The sequence below is a fragment of the Enoplosus armatus genome, chromosome 5 (genome assembly GCF_043641665.1).
Source record: "Enoplosus armatus isolate fEnoArm2 chromosome 5, fEnoArm2.hap1, whole genome shotgun sequence".
Classification (NCBI taxonomy): Eukaryota; Metazoa; Chordata; class Actinopteri; order Centrarchiformes; family Enoplosidae; genus Enoplosus; species Enoplosus armatus.
In genome coordinates, this window is record NC_092184.1 from 6,412,775 (window position 1) to 6,431,425 (window position 18,651).

The 18,651-nt window shown below is 41.9% G+C and overlaps 3 protein-coding genes across 3 annotated transcripts; 2 read left to right on the forward strand and 1 right to left on the reverse strand.

The window, feature by feature from the left end:
• On the forward strand, positions 1-6,605 carry ehd2b (EH-domain containing 2b). The gene is made up of 7 exons (XM_070905455.1): positions 1-133; positions 1,275-1,748; positions 1,845-2,021; positions 3,064-3,161; positions 4,336-4,748; positions 4,866-5,030; positions 5,206-6,605. The coding sequence occupies exons 2-7, from the start codon at positions 1,528-1,530 to the stop codon at positions 5,752-5,754; spliced, it is 1,623 nt and encodes a 540-aa protein (XP_070761556.1). The 5' UTR covers positions 1-133; positions 1,275-1,527; the 3' UTR covers positions 5,755-6,605.
• A 1,913-nt stretch (positions 6,606-8,518) lies between these two features.
• nup88 (nucleoporin 88) lies at positions 8,519-11,013 on the reverse strand. Its single transcript, XM_070905541.1, has one exon. It carries the CDS (start codon positions 11,011-11,013, stop codon positions 8,854-8,856), a length of 2,160 nt encoding a protein of 719 aa, XP_070761642.1. The 3' UTR covers positions 8,519-8,853.
• A 109-nt stretch (positions 11,014-11,122) lies between these two features.
• On the forward strand, positions 11,123-15,272 carry psmd8 (proteasome 26S subunit, non-ATPase 8). Its single transcript, XM_070905542.1, has 7 exons — positions 11,123-11,227; positions 11,859-11,931; positions 12,038-12,140; positions 12,240-12,405; positions 13,156-13,256; positions 13,781-13,892; positions 14,411-15,272. The coding sequence occupies exons 1-7, from the start codon at positions 11,123-11,125 to the stop codon at positions 14,546-14,548; spliced, it is 798 nt and encodes a 265-aa protein (XP_070761643.1). The 3' UTR covers positions 14,549-15,272.
• Positions 15,273-18,651: the final 3,379 nt, after the last annotated feature.

An 18,651-nucleotide genomic window follows, 5' to 3' on the forward strand; every position in this document is an offset into this window, starting at 1 on the left:
AGCAGCTCCTCCAAGAGACTGACTGTTTTTGTCTCCTCAAGTCAAAATATTTTCCAAACTCCAGAGGGCAAGGCTGGAGAGAGGGAGAGATCAAGGCGCTTGAAGAAGTCTGAGCTTTCTCCATGATAACTTGGTAAATACTCCTTTTAAATATGGTTATAATGATCAGCTTGTTTTTTTGTTTTTTTACTTTTTAACAAATATAGTCAGGTTGTGATACAGTAGAGGAAACTGAGCATTGATGGCGTTTGATGAGTGCAAAGATCACAGCTTAGCAGATTTAATGAAACGGGAAACTTTCTAACTCTCAATAGTCTTTTTGAACAGTTTTTTCTGTTTGACTCTCCTGATACTTGTTGCTCCTGCATGTTACAATTCTTGTTTCAAGTCCAACATTGTGTTGCAATTGTGGTGCACAAACCCACAAGGCATTTTCCACCATCCTTAAACTTTAGAAACTGATCCCAGCGCCTTATTCAAACCTTTGATTCTCACGGGAAGCCTGTAGAGCTACTTTTACTCGTACAGATTGGCTGGCACAGTACTTTTGTATGTAATGGCGGTCAAACCACATTTAATGTCTCTCCTGTAGATCTCCAGGGTTCGCCATTTTGACAAGAACTCTTTCCACACTGGTCTTGTGACATGTCAGGACTGGGTTGCCTATTCTCCTTTGGGCAGATATTTTTTTTTTTATCCTTGTTCAAATGGGATTTGCAAGAGAGAAGCTCTCCACAGATGAGTTAACGTCTGCTGACACGTGTCTTACCTTTGTGCCTTTGTGTCAGTCTGCTTATGATAATGAGTTGTGCCTTAAATTCCTAATCCAGTGTTTCTGTTTATGTAGATTACAGTAAAAAAAAAAGAAAAAAAAAGACAGATTATTACTCAAGGGTTAAATTAGTTTTCCGTGTATCAACTGCAAGGTCTTTTCCTTACATGAACAATTGAGCCATGCACGTATTTCATGTTACACTGAGGAACCACAGAGGATAAAAGGAATGTCTTACTCATTTCACTGTGAAGAAATGAGCTGTCCCTGTGCAACTCCTGACGCGGGGCTGGGTTTGCAAGTTTTCCAGTGTGAACACCAACTTTTTCCAGGCATGCACTGACAATGCTTGGCTGACTCCTGGTGGGCTGAAGCTTACTCCAGATTCCACATCCTTTCTCTAGGTGGTGGCAGACTTTGATCACCAGATGCAAGAACACTAAGACACCTTTTTGCCATCTGGATTAACCTCTACTTGTGTCACTTTCTGTCCACATTACAGGGGCTGAAAGTTATCAGTGTGGCAACTGTTTCCAAAGGGGAAGATCCAGACTTCAAACGAAAAATAAGCCCTATCGTTCCTCTTGGTGTGTGCAGAGGAGGTTTCAAGGACAAGTGAGCAGCATTCACATAAATACAGGAAACACCTGAAGGTTTTCCCAGGTTCAGCCACAGGAAATACAGCTCCAAACAACAGACACACACTGACACTGATTTTTGTAAGAAGCTCCCTATCGTCTTGTTAGTCAATCAACATGTCACGCTGGGGGCGAAAAAATGTGAAGAAGGCTCCTGAGGTGATCCGCACTGTGACAGAAGGGCTCAAGTCCTTGTATCGTAAGAAGCTGCTGCCTCTGGAGCAGTACTATGGTTTCCATGACTTCCACTCTCCCAGTCTGGAGGATGCAGACTTTGATAACAAGCCTATGGTGCTGGTGGTGGGACAGTACTCGACTGGAAAAACAACGTTCATCAAGTAAGACATTACAGCTCAGCATCATTTGTTCACTGTTAAATCTTGTGTGAGTTTACCAGTACTGAAAAAATCACAAGCTATGTGTGTGACTGACAGGTATCTACTGGAGCAGGATATTCCTGGAAGCAGGGTGGGACCTGAACCCACCACTGACTGCTTCACTGCCATCATGCATGGGGAGGTGGAGGGAGTCATCCCTGGGAACGCCCTTATTGTAGACCCCAACAAGCCATTCCGCAAACTCAACCCTTTTGGAAACACCTTCCTCAACAGGTGAGGACAGGGATTTTATTCGCACTGTGTTGTGTAATGACTCCAGGGCCAGATAGATATCAGCATGAAATGGACACACTATGTGAGAGAACCCAAGGAGGGAAAACAGGGAAGGAGAGATAACAAAGTTTTTTAGCTCTTTGGAATTTCAAGTCCTTGTGCCAAATTTCAGAGCGGGGAGGCACTTGCCTTATTTGTGGAAAAATGGAGAAAGGGAGCGATATCACCCGAGAGGGTGATGAAAGCTAATGTACTCAGACAGGAACTGCACTGTATACGCAAGTTCAAAGACGAGGTCAGAGGGCTCCACAACCCCTCGGGGCCAAGACAAATAAATGAAGTCACAGATTTTGCAAGGATTAGGAAACCTGTAAGAGAAACCTTAACACTTAAGTTCTTTCCTCTACTCTGTTTACTGTCTTGGCTGCCAGATTTCTGTGTATGTTTTTCCACTGATTACTAAACTAAGAAAGAAGTCACTCACATGTTTTACAATAAAGTGCTGTTCGCTGCTAGAAACATGGGCATGCAGGCCAGAAGTGACAGAAACACACAGTGCTACGGTTAATGGGGCTCTAACGTAAGATTTCTGATGCCAGTTTTCCAGCAGTCCCTCTCTCCCTCTGCAGGGTGTGTTTGTGAACGTATTTGCATCTCTTCTTTTGCGTTGACTTCCTGTTCTGGGAATGGTGGGCTCGTTAAGCTCATAAGCCACAGGAAGTGGTGTTGTTGTTCTAAGCCACACATCGTTAGCGGGCCTTATTGTTTGATTCTGGCAGTAGTGGTCATTTTCCTTCAGGAAGCCCACTGCAATGAGAGGCCTGCTTGCACACAATGGCTTGCAGTGGGAGGGGTGGGGGGTGTGGAGAGGGCAGCTTCCAATCTGCTCCTTAGATCACATTGGCCTCTTTGATAAGAGTAACCCATTTTTCACATGATTTAGATTCTTTCCTTCAGTGTTTCAAACAAAGCTGACCTCTCTGAACTTGTGTCTTATTATCGTCTATGTGACTTTTCTCCTGTCTGCTGATGAAAATACCAGGTTCCAGTGCGCCCAGATGCCCAACCAGGTCCTGGAGAGTATCAGCATTATTGACACACCGGGGATTCTGTCCGGTGCTAAGCAGAGAGTAAGCCGAGGTGAGAGAGGTGGCAAAGGTGGCAAAGGTGAGGAGAGGGCATGGGGGGGCCTGCAGAGACACACATCCTTGAACGTCAGCTCACAAACTCATCTCCTTGGCACGTCTGGCTAACTCATGGGACCAGTCTGTCACAATAACACTTGGCAGCAGGGCAAGAAAACATCTTAGCAGTACACTGAGCAGCCATAAAATCATAATTAGGAACAGAGAAAATGCAGACAAAAATTCTGGAGGAATGTACTGTTGAGAAATAACTTTCATCATCAACTCACAGTAGTTTTTCACTTTTCTATTCATCCACGCTTTAAGTAACTCATTATTACTCAAGTCAATCTGCATGGGCAACTAACAAGTTTAAAGGGTCAGTGCAACCAAATTGTGAAGCACATATGTCCTCACTTACCACTGGTGGTATCTTGCAGATAGTTTTGGTTTTATCTGCTGAGGTTTTGAAATATCCGTCTGTGAGATTTCTGCCTCCACCCAAATACAGTGGAGGTGAATGGAATGTTGTTTGTGGTGCTCGCAGCGTGGAGAAATTACATTTTTTTTAAATCCTCATCAACATGTCTTTCCAGGGAGAGCGCTCCAGTTTCTCTGGATAGTCCAAACTGTTTATTTGGTAAGAAGTAGTTCCAATGCAAACTCACAGTGAAGTTTGCGGGGGTAACTGGGACATAGTTTTTGAAAATATGATGCCGTCAGTCTCTTTCAATAGTGCTGTGAGCACCACAAACAGAAATCAATTGAAATAAAATGAAGAGGTGGCTTTTTGAAATCCAAGGGGGGTACAAACCAAAACTATCTATGTGGCTATATCACAGGGGATAAGTGAGAAAATAAGTTCTTTGTAATTTGGGTCAACTGACCCTTTTAGTATGATCATGTTAATACAGACGAAGAAATCACTCAAAAAGATGAAAATTGGTTTTGTCAGACTTGTAGACTGGTATCTTTCACGTTAAAAGTCAAAGAATTGTTTTTACAATGTGGTATCTTGCATAAAGTGAAGCCCTGAAGCTGTTGTGTGTTTGACAGATACAGATAAGAGGTGTGAGGGGTTTGTGTCTGTGTCGACCTTCTCCCCTCTCCTGCTCCATTTTGTTTGGTGCTTACTACACATTCAGGTTTATGAATATCTTAGTTATTGAGTTATTTTTCTCCTCAAACAGGCTATGACTTCCCAGCTGTGCTGCGCTGGTTTGCGGAGCGTGTGGACCGCATCATCCTGCTGTTTGATGCCCATAAACTGGAGATATCAGACGAGTTCTCCGAGGCCATCGGTGCCCTAAAAGGCAATGAGGACAAGCTGCGTGTGGTGCTCAACAAGGCAGACATGGTGGGCACCCAGCAGCTGATGCGAGTGTACGGTGCACTCATGTGGTCCCTGGGGAAGGTGTTTGGCACCCCGGAGGTTCTGCGCGTCTACATTGGCTCCTTCTGGTCAGAACCGCTGATGGTTACAGACAACCGTAAGCTGTTTGAGCTGGAGGAGGAGGATCTGTTTGCTGACATCCAAAACCTCCCTCGCAATGCAGCTTTACGCAAGCTGAACGACCTGGTCAAGAGGGCACGTCTGGTTAGGGTGGGTTTTATTGGCATGTCAACATGTGTTTATTAAATGATCATTGATTGGTTGACATCACTGCACTCTTATCATGTTAGCTGTGTAAAAACCTTGGTGTGCTTTTCTCGATCCCAGGTCCATGCACACATCATCAGCTACCTGAAGCAGGAGATGCCGTCTGTCTTCAGGAAGGACAATAAAAAGAAGAATCTGATCTACCAGCTGCCAGTTATTTTCTCCAAGATCCAGCTGCAGCACAACATTTCCGCTGGAGACTTCCCAGATTGTGCCAAGATGCAGGTTAGTCTGAGTCTGTTTGTTTTCACTACTGGGCACATCTGGCAGGCAATTATTACATCATTACATTAAGACCTCTCTTTAACTACTCCATACTGTTTTTTAAAATAGTTTAGTTAAATTGAAATGACATTTCAAATCTCCTGACTCACACATTTGTATCATTCCCTTTTTAAAGGAGCAACTGATGGTCCATGATTTCACCAAGTTCAAAACCTTGAAGCCCAATCTGATGGCAGCCTTGGATGAGTTGCTCTCTGCTGACATTGCCAAACTGATGCCCCTCCTGCGGCAGGAGGAGCTGGAAGCAGGTGAGCAACCAGGTGTGCAGGGTGGAGCCTTCATTGGGACCCGAGCCGGACCATTCAATGAGGGCGACCCCTTCGCTGAGGAGAACGGAGAGGGATGTGAGGAGGAGGATGATTGGGTGGTGACCAAAGACAAGCCCAAATATGATGAAATCTTCTATAACCTTGCTCCCAATGAGGGGAAACTGAGTGGCATCAAGGCTAAGGACTGGATGGTGAGCTCCCGCTTGCCCAACTCGGTGCTGGGTCGAATCTGGAAGCTGTCGGATGTGGACCACGATGGCATGCTGGATGATGAAGAATTTGCCCTGGCCAGCCACCTGATTGAGGTCAAGCTGGAGGGCCATGGTCTACCCCCTGAGCTCCCCACACGTCTGATCCCGCCCTCCAAACGCAGGCAGAAGGGTTCTGATGCATAGACATGTCACAAAGTCCCTGGAGCTGAGAGAGACTCTTCTCTTTTGGCTGTCACACTTATGCTACTGTTTGTATTTGCTCTTGTTTTCCCCCAGACCCATGACAAAATGTTGTATGTAATGCGTTCAACTTTTCCTCCGAGACTGATTCTGGTCTAGCACAATGGAACGTACTGTTTTAAAATGTAACTTTGAGACTAGGCCTTACTGCAAAATATTGCGTATTAAGAAGTCACATGGGTCTGGTTGCTTCTCCCCCTTGGCTCCTCAAAGTTAGCTTTTTATGATGAGCATTAAAAATATACCTACTTGTGTTTGTTGAGCAGAAATAAATAAAGGCTGGCGCCCTTTAAGCGAGCAGTATTCCGCATTTATTTGACCAAATACAGAGCAAAACGTTTCTGTATTAAATCCTTTAAATTCAACATTCATTTAGTGACTAGATTGAAGTGGCATAGAATTATCGTGATCATTTGTAGGATAATCTGTTTTCAGGTCTGGTCATTCCAGTGAGGGAGTCATCTACAGGTTTATTTACAAAGATTTATATTGCTCAAATGATTCATTCATAGTATTTTAAACTCAAACTGGTGCAAAATCTAATAACCTGAATGCATTTCACTTTGATGCTTTACATGCCACAATTTTGTGCATATACTTTATATATTATTTTTGTAATTGTTGCTGTTGTTTTGTATGTGCAGGAGCAAGACCTCAGTTGTATAAAAGAACATGACATGCTGAGATGAACTTTTCAACTAGACTGATTGATATATTACTGACTACTGTACACAGCTCCACCAACTGTTCTTATGTTAACTATTATTGTAACCAAATAAAATTCCCTGACTGTGTCTTGTCTCTTTAGTGACCCCTTTGTAAGTAAAACTGTACACAATTAAACATGAAGTACATGATACAGAACTAATTGTTGAGTGCATTTAATTTGGCACTCTTTTAACAAGATTTTCTTTTCTATCAAGCTCACTTGGTCTCTCAGTGACAGACCAGATAAACAGTGAGTCACACTCTCCCCTGCCAAGTCCCCATACCACCATTTTCCGAGGCTCTCTCCCCTCATTCCCACCATCTGAAGCCTTTTTTTCTGCCTCTCTCGCTCTCTCGCGAACAAACTCACACAGTTAAATACAGTCCATTCCCCCTCATCCCTGTTTACTTCTACATTCACTCTTTCACTATCATGCCTGTAAATCTTTTTATCCTGTGTAAACTATGCGGTAAAAGCACAAATATGTGTCCCGTGTAGAGCCGTGTGTGTTTCACATAAGGCTTTCAAGGTTCGCAGAAGAAGGGGTGGCCTTCCCCGCCTCCCTGTTCCACTCCTCCATGGAAAGAAACACAAATGAGAAACAGAGGCAAAGCAGCGCTTTCCCCCCTGCTCTCTGGCTTACAGTGACTCACATGTGAAGAATGTGGTGGGCTGGCCTAAGAGTTATTAATATCTCCTTTCCTAGGGTCCGCTAAGTTTCCTCAGGCTCATGCACAGGATCTAGACACTGTACCTTTATGAAAGACGTTAACAACATCCCCCTATTTGGAGTGTTCCTGAGCTAGACCTGCAGCACACCACACCTTCTCCTGTGTATTTGTGACCGAGAAAGAGGGAGGTAATATTTGATAAAAGTAAGGTTTCACTAAAGCCGAAATGTTTTTAAGGACATATAATTTCTAGACTAGAAAGGAACGGTTGCTTGCTTCTTGTATATCTAGCAATGCCATTTTAGAGAGGAGAATAAAAAATCCCCATAGCAGTTTGAACAATGCCTGCCTGTTATATAATTAGGCTGTGCTGAGTCATAAACCATCTCAAACATTTGTGGCTCAAATCAAGCATCAGTGCTGGGGTAAAACATAGACAGACAGGCCCAAGCTAAAGCAGAGGATCCCCAACAACATCAGACATCCCCAACAACGAAGCTTACTCAACGAAACCGGGGTCTCCGTATACGTCACTCTGTGTTTACGTGGGGAATTCCTCACTAGCAAACCTGCCATGGAAGAAAAACTGAGGTCATCAGCTATGGAGAGGGGTGACACCTGGTGGATACAGGATTTTTGGCAACCTTACACTGAAGCTGTACACAACAGTGTCCAACTGTAGATGGCAGACTGGAGGCATGCAGCTGCTTGCATTAAAGGATAGTTTCACTTTTTTTTCCTGTACATATGTACGTTGAAAGTTACTGGTTTCTGCAATTGTTCCTTCTGAAGTGATCCATGATGTGGGTCAAAACACAAAGTCCTCCTTTTGTGCAAAATAGCATTTTAATGTTCAGCCAAAACTAATAATTGGCTTCTGCAGTCGGTTAGTCAAATCAAGTGGGCATCCTCCAGACTGCGGAAGTTTCCGCTGAACCTAAGAATACATGTATAATACACACAAACTGAGGATTCCTCATCTCTTTTGGAGTTGTGTAGGAGGGATCTCTTCATGACAAGTATGAACAGAGGGAATAATTACAGCAACCATGAGTATTTTATTTAGATAAACGATACACAAATGTGAAACTACTTGTTTTGTATGTTTAGTATTTTTTGACAAACATTTTTATTTTGGTATTTTATTGAAGTCAATCTGTTTTAAAATTAACTTGTAATTGCACTTTTTCTTCATCAAATATCTTGAACAATAGTTAATGGCTGATATAATTTGTCACAAATAAGGAAAGACAGTTACAGAGAACTTTAAATTTTATTATTAATCCAAAAAGTAAGCAAACCATGTTGAAAATATATATGCTTGAAATATTTTACCTGCCTATACATGGCATGTTTTCACTGACTCAAACCCTTAACATTTAGAAACACTGTTGTAAAAAATATGCAAAACATTAAGCAAAACATGAAGGCAAACCTATAGTATCACTATTAAGAGCCAAACAACATGTAGTATCAAAGGTAAAGTTGTATCAGTGTGTACAAAATATCTTCCACACATGGCACATCAACATGTGACAAAAGCACTCATTCCAGCTTCTCCTCAAATGTCACAAAAGGCTAATTTAATCACCGTATTCAAAAGAGCATTTGAATTATTTTCCCCAATAGTTTGCAATACATTTTTAGTGATTTCTGCAGTGCTCAGAAACTGAAATGGTTTTTGATGTCTTTGATCTGTTTCATCATGTCACCAATTTGCTGTCCCTGTTCTCTGAGGACGTCCTGAACAACCTTCTTCTGGTGGGCATTGAGTGAGACTGTTGTCCTGGCTGCAGGGACATCCTTGTCCACTTGTGTCTTCTGGTACTCCATCTTCATGTTCACCTGTTTGATGCAGTTGTCCAGGTGTTTCAGTTGATCGCTGATGGTCTGCAGCTCCTTCTTCATATCCTTTTCACTGTTTGACAGTATGGGTAGTTGGCTTTGCAGGCTGCCCAGCACTTTTTTAACCCTGTTCATAATGGTTTCCTGGCGATACTTTGCATCTTCGTACTTATCAGCCAACCTCTCTGCTGCCTCTCTCAGACTCATCCTCTCCTCCCTGCACAGAGTCAATTCTTCCAGCTGCTTGTTCTTCTGACCTGTCAGGAGCTTTACCCTTCTCTGCATTTCTTCACGGGCCATGTCCTGCTTGAGAATGTACTCCTCACGGAAGACCTGTGTGGCTCTGCTAAGAAGCTGCAGACACTCTGGAGGTGGTGGTGACGTGTCCTTGTCCCCAGCCTTAAGTACAAGAGGATTGGTGGAGCTACGTGCCAGGATGTTGCGGATGTGCTGCTCGAAGGAGTCATCAGCCAGCCCACGCAGAGGAGAGCTACCAGAGCCTGGGCCTGGATAGGAACAAAGCAGGGGAGGGGAGGGAGGGCGAATGGAGCTCAGTAGGGGCAACAGGATGCACTCGTAGGTGCTGGTGATGCAGACCATGGTGGCGCCCAAAGAAAGGTCAGACACAATCAAAAATCCACGAACCGGTGCTGACTGACTGGTTAGGAGGGGTCTGGTACAAAGAATGTGCTCTACAATACAGCGCTTCTCAGCAGCCAGCTCCTGGATACCGTCCTTATCCTCCTCATCTGACTTGAGGAACTTCTGCAGCTTGTTGACCCAGATTAGCCCCACACTGTGCACTCCTGCTTCATGGGTGCAGTGATACCTGTGTTGACACAGGGAGTCTCTGTGCAGTCTGATTGGGCATGTGAAATCAAACTCTTGCGGCTCCTCATCCTCTCCTGTGGCTACTTTGAGGGTGAGCTCTAGCTCAACACACTCAAAAACATAAAGAGCCGGGATTGCCTCCGTTCCTCGGATCCACTTTTCCACTGCCCCTGCCTCTTCCTCTTCTTCAGACTCCAGCACCACACAGTGATACAGTGTGCCTGTTTCAGTGGCAATGACCAGGATACTGGGCACACATGGCAGGCAGAGAATGGCGCAAGCATCATAGCCATAGTTATCCTCTGCTGCAGGATACATCGGGAGAGGTCCAACTGGTTTACTTGGACTCACACCGTTTGCTTGGCTTGTGTAGCTCACATAGGTCTCCCCATTTTCGTAGAGGATGTACAGCGGGTAGACCAGCTGTTCTTTGAAGCACTGTGCTGCCAGCTGCCGAGGGGGGGACGAAATCGGCCCGAAGTCAAACGCCACTGCAATCTCACCTAAAGATGCTGCGTATGAACGGACCGGATGATGTAAGCTGTTGTCATCTTCCGACTGCGACAATGGTAGAACTTCGGTCAGCGTTTGGGGCGACTTCAAGCTGTAAAACCTGATGGTGTTATCGGATGTGAGCAGCACCAGGTGGGGCTCGTCGGTCTCGCTGGGGTACCAAGCCGCCTGCCGCAGATTCACTGACGGTGAGCTGGTGAAGAAGCGCTCCGCCACCGGGATGGTCTTGCAGTTGATTTCGCTCCTTCCGCCCTCGAACTCGGACCTCTTGCCCCATCGCTGAGGAAGCTCGAGCACCGAGACGCCCCGCTGCCCGACGAGGGCGACGTGATGCTGCGTTGGACTTAGCAACACCTGGCACACTTCGAAGAGAGGAGGGTTAATGCATAGCAATGCTTGATAGTTCCCGCTAATGCGACTGTCATCCGAGTTTAGCTGTCGCAAGTTGGTCGTGTAAAACACGCGGTCTGCGTCGTCCCACACGAAAAAGTCCCCACCCAAACAAAAGGTGAGGTTTTTAGCGACCTTCCTTTCACTCGAATTGGGTTCCACATCCAACTTCTCTCGTATTTTTTTGAAAATGGTATGGTTTGGTAGCTCATTCAGCCACCGTTCTGCACTGAATGCCGCCATCTTGATCCGCCGTCTGTCTCAGGGAAAACAGTCCATAGCAACACGAGTGTTTCACGACAGTCATTTAACGTATTACGTTGGCCGTTGTCGTGTATTTTGCAGAATCACCATGGCGTTGAAAGAGACTGCGGGGCTGTATGAGACACTCAAAGCAGAATGGAACAAGAAAAATCCAAATCTGAGTAAATGTGGAGAACTTCTGACCAAACTCAAGGTAGTGCCGTACATCGATTTGTCTACTTTTGATTTTATGGGTCGAACCAGAAACACTGCCTATTAAGAAGCGTCGGTGCTGTTAGCAATTGTAGCTGAGCTTGCTAACTCAGACTAGCTAGGCTAACGTTGTGTGTAGAGTTTTATATTAGTTAGGTAAAATTTAGACGCCTACAATGATATTCCTTGTTGGTAATAACACTGCGTTTCCATTTGTTAGGTGCATGTTAGTTCGGCTGAAAAGTCGATTTAATCGTTTTAGGATTTCTGTTACGACAGTCAGGAAACATATCATTACAGTCAGTGTTGCTAATGTTAACGTTACAGATCGCTAATTCACTGTCCAACTAGTTTTAACCTGGAAACTGACACCGAAATTAAACATTTGAACGACAGGTAATTGAGATGACATCCTGCTTCTTTGCGTCTCTAATGTTAGTGTTGAAATTTTATTGTTTGGATGTGTTATTTTCCGAAATCCCGTGCCGTGGCAGGAAGCGCTGACAGCACCTTTGCTGATGTTATGAAGGAGTAGTGTCATCATCTTAGATTAAGACAAAGAATTTGGATAACACAAGTGACACACTGAGTTTGACATTGTGCAGGAAATGACACCAAACCTCTCTTAACAGGTTTCATTACTGGAACTGAACTTTTTACCTACCAGTGGTTCCGCGCTCACAAAGCAGCAGCTCATTTTAGCTCGTGAGTATAGGTGTCAAGTCAAGCTGACAGACAACATTCATATTAATTATGGATTAATTATAAGAATGTATGCCACATCTAAGACAGATTTGTGCCTGTGTTCCAGGTGATGTCCTTGAAATTGGAGCGTTGTGGAGTATCCTCAAGAAGGACATCCCATCCTTTGAGAGATACATGGCCCAGCTAAAATGTTACTACTTTGATTACAAGTAATGTCACTTTTTCGTTTTTCACGTGTAGTGGGGTTTTGTTACATAGTACTCACTGCGTTTTTGTAACATTGCTCTTTCTTTACCTTTGTCATTAAGGGATGAACTGCCTGAAGCTGCCTACATGCACCAGTTACTTGGACTGAACCTGCTCTTCCTGCTCTCACAGAACCGTGTCTCTGAGTTTCACACAGAACTTGAGAGACTGAGTGCACGAGATATTCAGACCAACGTATACATCAGACACCCAGTGTCCTTGGAACAGGTGCTGAAATAGACAGAGCACATTTAGGGCATGATATTGCATTGTTATTCTGCTGTGACAGAGAATCAAGGGTCAAATATTTATATTTGTGCTCTAATTAGTAATTTGTACCCTCAAACTACTTAACTTGTTCCCTCAAATCAATCATTTGGGTTCTTTAATTATTTAGTTGACTACCTAAATCAATGTTGTTAAATTATTTCAGCAATAGGGATTGGTTGCAGGTTGTCGTGGCTTGTCCAGACAATTAGGAAGGAGCACCCAGAGTGTTAGTGGCAGTTTTGGTGTAGTGGTGCTCTCAAATTACTGAATTAATTCCTTCAAATTATCATAGCGACTCTATTGTCTCCTCAACATTGCATTTCTTGTACAGTTGTGATACTACAATAGACATTACAGTACTCCATGGTTATTAATGGCTGGCCAGTTTTGACTGCTGTGTGCAGACAAATAAATAGTGAAATTGTGAAAATCGGGTCATAGAGAATCTACATGGATCACCAAGATTTGATACAGTTTTAAGATTTTGGCCTGCCATACATGGATGTGCTATCTGTGATATGCCATACTCAAAAAGGATTAATTCAAAGGTACAAATTCGAAATTAATTGGAACAATTTATCAAAATGTTTCCCCCAGCAGGGCTCTGTGGAATTCTCTATTTACATATAATATTAACACAGTGTTAATAATAACAATTAATATGTGCATACCATCTTAATGTTTTATATCCTCTCATGGCCTTTTCAGTACTTGATGGAGGGAAGCTACAACAAGGTATTTCTTGCCAAAGGCAACATCCCTGCTGAGAGCTACACCTTTTTTATAGATATTCTGCTTGACACAATTCGGTAAGAATGGGAACAATGCCTACTATCATTTCTACACTTGTTTCTTTGATACAGAACATTCTTGTTTGTATTTCCATGTGAAATTAATTTGCATGTTTTGTTTCAGGCCCCAGTGCATCTTGTGGTTTTAAAATGTTGCTTATGTAATGTAAATACTGGCGTATGTCATGATTGGTTGACGGTTCATTAAAACCATATATCAGGAGATCTTCAGCATAGTACAGTAAAGTCAGCACTTCAAACCTCTTTCTAAATTTGTGAGAAGGTGGTTGTAAAATTGATGGTTTATGCTGTCTCACTAGTTAACTCAACACATTGATCAAAACAAATGTAAAGTGGATGACAATTTAAACATATCCTCCCTTTTCTCTCCTATAGTCTGGTAAGGCATATTGATCTGATACAAAATATGGACTCTGCAAACGAAACATCTCCATCCAGTTATTTTAATGTATCAGGAAGACCAGGTGATAATATGACTTTAAAGATAACTTTAACTAAAACTGTGACCTTTTCAATTGCAGTGACGAGATCGCAGGTTGCATAGAGAAAGCATATGAGCAGATCCAGTTCAGTGAAGCCACCCGTGTGCTTTTCTTCAGTTCCCCCAAAAAGATGACAGAATATGCCAAGAAGGTATGTGTACTTTCATTTGGGAAGCAAACTTAAATTTTAAGCAGTATGCAGAGATTACAAGAAGAAAACAGACAATTTCTGCAGATGTGAGTTTAAATCTGCACAAACATTTTACTTTGTAGGTGTCAGTACTATTAGAGATCTTTCTTCATAATTTGTCTTGCTGAGATAGAGAAAATGTTTGTGCAGATGTTTACAGCAGATACAATTTGTATTACGTCTGTGCAATTGTACCTTGTATGGGCAGAATCTGAAAATACATGTAATTTTACAAATGTGAAAAATAGCCTGTGAGGGCTCTAAAACTAGTATTTAATGTATTTAAATAAAAGGAAGCTAATAAAACTATTTAAGTAAGGTGGAAAAAGCACCCAGCCACTGGGTTTAACCTTCAGCAGTTCTTCAACAACTTTTTCTTGTGATTTAAAATTGAAACAAAATGATTTCCTAAATTTTAGCCTGCAAAGAATAAAATAGCTAAACAGCCAAAGCTGAGAGTTCTGTTCATTTCATTTCAGCGGGGATGGAGTTTGAGCCCAGATGGCTATTACTCTTTCACCAGTCAGCAGCAGCGGACAGAAGAGGTGACCATCCCCTCTACGGAGCTGGCACAACAGGTCATCGAATATGCACGACAGCTGGAAATGATTGTGTAATCCGGCCCCAGGAACACACTCAACCATGTACAGACACACTCAGACACACACACCGCTGATCCAGTATACATCCAGTCAGCTCGAATGCAATTTCCCTGAGGAATATGACTTCATTGATTGCCAGAGCAAAGCATTTCCTGTATTCTTAAACCTGTTCGGCATTTTGCTTTCATGTTAAAAGATGGGGAACAAAACTAAAAGTATAGCAGGTGACCAGTCTGTTCAGCAATTTCTACACACCTTCCTTTATTGACATTCAAGGGTTTAAATGTTACAGTTAATAATTTTATCTAAGATGCCACCTGTCCAACAATAAAGTTGAGCTTTTTATGGGTCATTCCCAGCTGGTGACCGAAAAACAAGAACTTCGAGTCCAGCTACTACAGTTAATACCCTTGGGTCTCAGCTCTTTTACAACTACAAGAAAGTTAATTACAATCACCACGCTGTGACTTTGCCTTTCAGTGTCACACAAAACTATAAACACAACTCTCAACTTTTTTCCTCAAATTCAAGCAAACTTTTTGTATACAAAGTTCATTTTCTCCTTAGTAGAGCTCACAGAAATGTATTACCTTTGCCTTGTATCCTAGCAACTGAAAGAAATGCCATTGAAGTTTGAGTGTTTTCTAAATGGTAATGCCTCTTCCTCTCTAGATGGTTTGTAATCCAGTTGATCTTACAATGCAAATCTTTGTCTGCAATAAATGATTCGGAAAATAAACTTCTTGAATGGCTTTTTTTTAATACTACAACTCTAATTTTCCTACGAAGCAAGTAATTTACAGGAATGTAATTTTAATATGCAGGTGCTTTAATATGCAGGTGATTAATGTAATATATTTTGAGTGTCTTTTCTCATTGGTGAGAGTCTCCTTCCTGTGTCTCTTTTAGTGCTAAGCAAGCTAAAAATCTTGCTGTGGTGACCCAGGAGGCTCACACAGGTAGTTTTGGTATTCATCAGACCTGTGGAAATGGTGGGCAAACTAATGATATAAGAGCATAAAGGAAAATACAAGGAAAAACAAAACAGTTTGCACCTATTTTCTTGACATAAAATTGCAAAATAGTAAAAATGCAGTTAATCAAACTGTAAAATGGCTTTAAGTGTAATGTGTAGCTCACCACTTTTGGACCTGTCCCCGGGTTATGGGTTGACGGCACACTTTGTGGGGACAGGACTGATTCACGGTGAACGGGCGCCAGCGACCCTCAGCATGGACTTCTGGAGGCATTGCAGGGGTGATGCCTGGCTCCTGTTTTTCTTTTTCAGCCTGACCATTCATCTCTTCTTTCATATTGACATTTCTTGTCTTCATATTAGATTGGTTTTGATTTAATGCTTTGAGTGTGATACTCACAGCCTTGTGAATGTTTTGTTCTCTGTTTTGAGGGGCATCAACAACAGGAACTTGGTGCATCCTAGTGACCACTGCGTCATTACCATTGCTGGGTTCCATTTGATGACTAATAAGTTGAGTAGGGTGTTGTCCTGGATTAGTTTTGGAAGTGTTATTGAGGTTTCCAGTTAAAGCATTTGCTTCGCTATGGTTAGCCTCTTTGGTCACTGCTCCTTTTGAGGTCCCATTTTTTATGTCCTTATTGAATGGACGGTTTTTCTTTTGTTTCTTCTTTTTTGACTGTAGAATACCCATCTTTGTTTTATTCCACTTTCCTGCAAAATATGTGTGATATTATCAGCAGACTTAAAGGTTTCTTATTGTCAACAAATCCCATGAAACCACAGACGAACTGACTACAAACAAGTTTGGTTTGTGTATCCAAAGCCTGATATAGCTTATTACTCTGTGCCATAGAGCTCCAATAATGTCCAAAAACGATTAAAAACACATCAATAAGTCACACCATTGCACTGTGTGACATGTCCCTTCATTACCACAAACCATAGTCACTGTAGTTTATTTTGAGTTAATCCTGCATATGATATACCATCCTGCTGCTGGAAATACTCACTAGAGCACCAAATGTGTATTATTTCGCCACTGTAAATAGTCCCCAACAAATGCACTGCTTACTCCTAAACATTAGCTGTTTTAGAAAGTGAACTTGTAACTGTAGCTATATATCTGTGCCAATTTTGAAAGATTTACATCTTCAGTAGGAACAAATAGACTTGGGGGTTGATGAGTCAGAACGTATCGACAGGTGGATTAACACATTTTTGGTTATGGTGTTTTGTAAAGATTATGAAAAATATAGAATAACACCGAAGGCTTTTTTTGTTCTGTGGTTTTGTAAAGACCACAATACTTGATTACTTCATCTTTGCTAAGCAATTTGTTTTTAAACTTCAAGCTTGTGGTGTAACTTTACCACAAATAATATACTAGGATGACTTTTTTAATGTTCAATATAAGTTTTGGATATATTGTAAACTTTGATTTTGTCACTTACCACTGAAACTCCCAAACTGATTATGGGAAGATAGGACAAGAAAGATTTCCATTTAAAGTTATCTTACAGCACAAACCAGACATAGCCTATCCACAGGCAGGTTAAAGTAAAGTTAGCTAACTACTGCACTAACCTAACCCGCGTCTTTTCACAGTAAATGCTTATATTAGTTATCTGTTGTGCTTGGTTGCTCCCTTTACAAATGTTAGCTATATGTTGTAACGTTAGCTACAGAAACATGCACCACGTAAATTCATTTTTTGATTAATTGACATTTATGTTAGCTAACATAACTTCAGTTGAGGTAGCTAGCTAACGAGTTGAGGCAGGACATTCAAGCTACATTAATTTAAAGTAATTAACGCTAGCTCACTTAACTTGAGACGTTATGGTTATCTGATTATACAAGTTGTGTTTAAGCAAACTAACCTAGTTACGTGGCCGGTCAGACGGTCTGCAGGGACGTTTAACTGATAAATTGTGTTGACAAACGAAATTGTGAGTGAGAGTGACGCCGTCAGTTCTACCAAAACATCCGTATATTACAATATATACAGTACATGAAGGAAGTTCAGTTATACTGCCACAGCAAATGTTTATTGTCGTATAATTTCCCCCCGGGGATCAATAAAGTATTTCTGATTCCGATTCTGATTTAAGACCTTCATTATTTTAGTTTATATTGTGGTGCATATTCCTAAATATAAATAAAGTTTACTTTAATCAAATTTCCTCAAACGAATTGACAAACAGAAAACCTGGAGTCGTTCGGAAGGTTTGGTTCCTGGGTGCCTGGAAATATAATGAAGCTGCCACGTTTATTCTGCTGTCTGCTCTGTTCTTGATGGGAAACTGGAGGTGCGTACACAAAGCACAGAGGGCGGGAGGTGGTGGTGGAAGTGTACTGTATAGTGATAGATGTTATCCAAAAATGGTGATAACATCTATGAAAATATGTGACCTTAAAAGTATATCCATATCCTATAGACCTCACTTGTCAATTTGGTTGTCAGTCTTTTTCATAATTAAGTCTTTATCGTCAAAAGATCTGATGGGTCACAGATCAATTACCACGTTGTGTCCTCAATGAACTCTTTGTAAAATAGCATCATTAGACCATAGTAGTACATTACATACATATTATGAATTGATGGTGCATTACAGTCATTGTTTTGTTTGCGTTAACTTTTTAATACTATGATGTGCTACCACACAATATTGTAACATGATTTTATAGCTTCTATAATAATATAAACTAATATTTTTTTGACTGTAGAAGTGAAGACAGAACCATCCAAAAGTAGCTGAGTGTATGTGTAATTATGTTATTAAGGCGCTGTCCTTGGTGCTGAAACACAAGTGGTCTTATGTCCCCAAATTTATGGAAGGAGCGAGAATGCCTGCCATAGGCCTGTAAATGTTACAGCTATGGGAATTACCTATGTGAAGTGTACGTAACGTAACTTCATTTTAACAGGGTTGAAAAGATCTTCTTCAGAAGGGCAGACTATAACGTTGTCTTTAAGGTTAGACGGGCGCAGAATGGACTGGGACTCATGTGAAGTGGCAGCAACATGTTGTAAACGTAACACTACCGAAAACACGGCCGCAGCGTTAATTACTGTGACCAGTACCCTACATGACGTGATATTTTTCGACATCGAAGAGAGAGCGTAGTAGATAAAACT

What these genes read in the sequence shown, in the direction of transcription:
- ehd2b (XM_070905455.1), top strand. Translation starts at nt 1,528, where the DNA reads ATGTCACGCTGGGGGCGAAAAAATGTGAAGAAGGCTCCTGAGGTGATC. An exon ending in GGAAAAACAACGTTCATCAA is followed by an intron (nt 1,749 to 1,844) that starts GTAAGACATTAC and finishes TGTGACTGACAG; the next exon opens with GTATCTACTGGAGCAGGATA. An exon ending in TAAGCAGAGAGTAAGCCGAG is followed by an intron (nt 3,162 to 4,335) that starts GTGAGAGAGGTG and finishes CTCCTCAAACAG; the next exon opens with GCTATGACTTCCCAGCTGTG.
- nup88 (XM_070905541.1), bottom strand. Translation starts at nt 11,013, where the DNA reads ATGGCGGCATTCAGTGCAGAACGGTGGCTGAATGAGCTACCAAACCAT.
- psmd8 (XM_070905542.1), top strand. Translation starts at nt 11,123, where the DNA reads ATGGCGTTGAAAGAGACTGCGGGGCTGTATGAGACACTCAAAGCAGAA. An exon ending in AACTTCTGACCAAACTCAAG is followed by an intron (nt 11,228 to 11,858) that starts GTAGTGCCGTAC and finishes CTCTCTTAACAG; the next exon opens with GTTTCATTACTGGAACTGAA. An exon ending in TGTTACTACTTTGATTACAA is followed by an intron (nt 12,141 to 12,239) that starts GTAATGTCACTT and finishes TTTGTCATTAAG; the next exon opens with GGATGAACTGCCTGAAGCTG.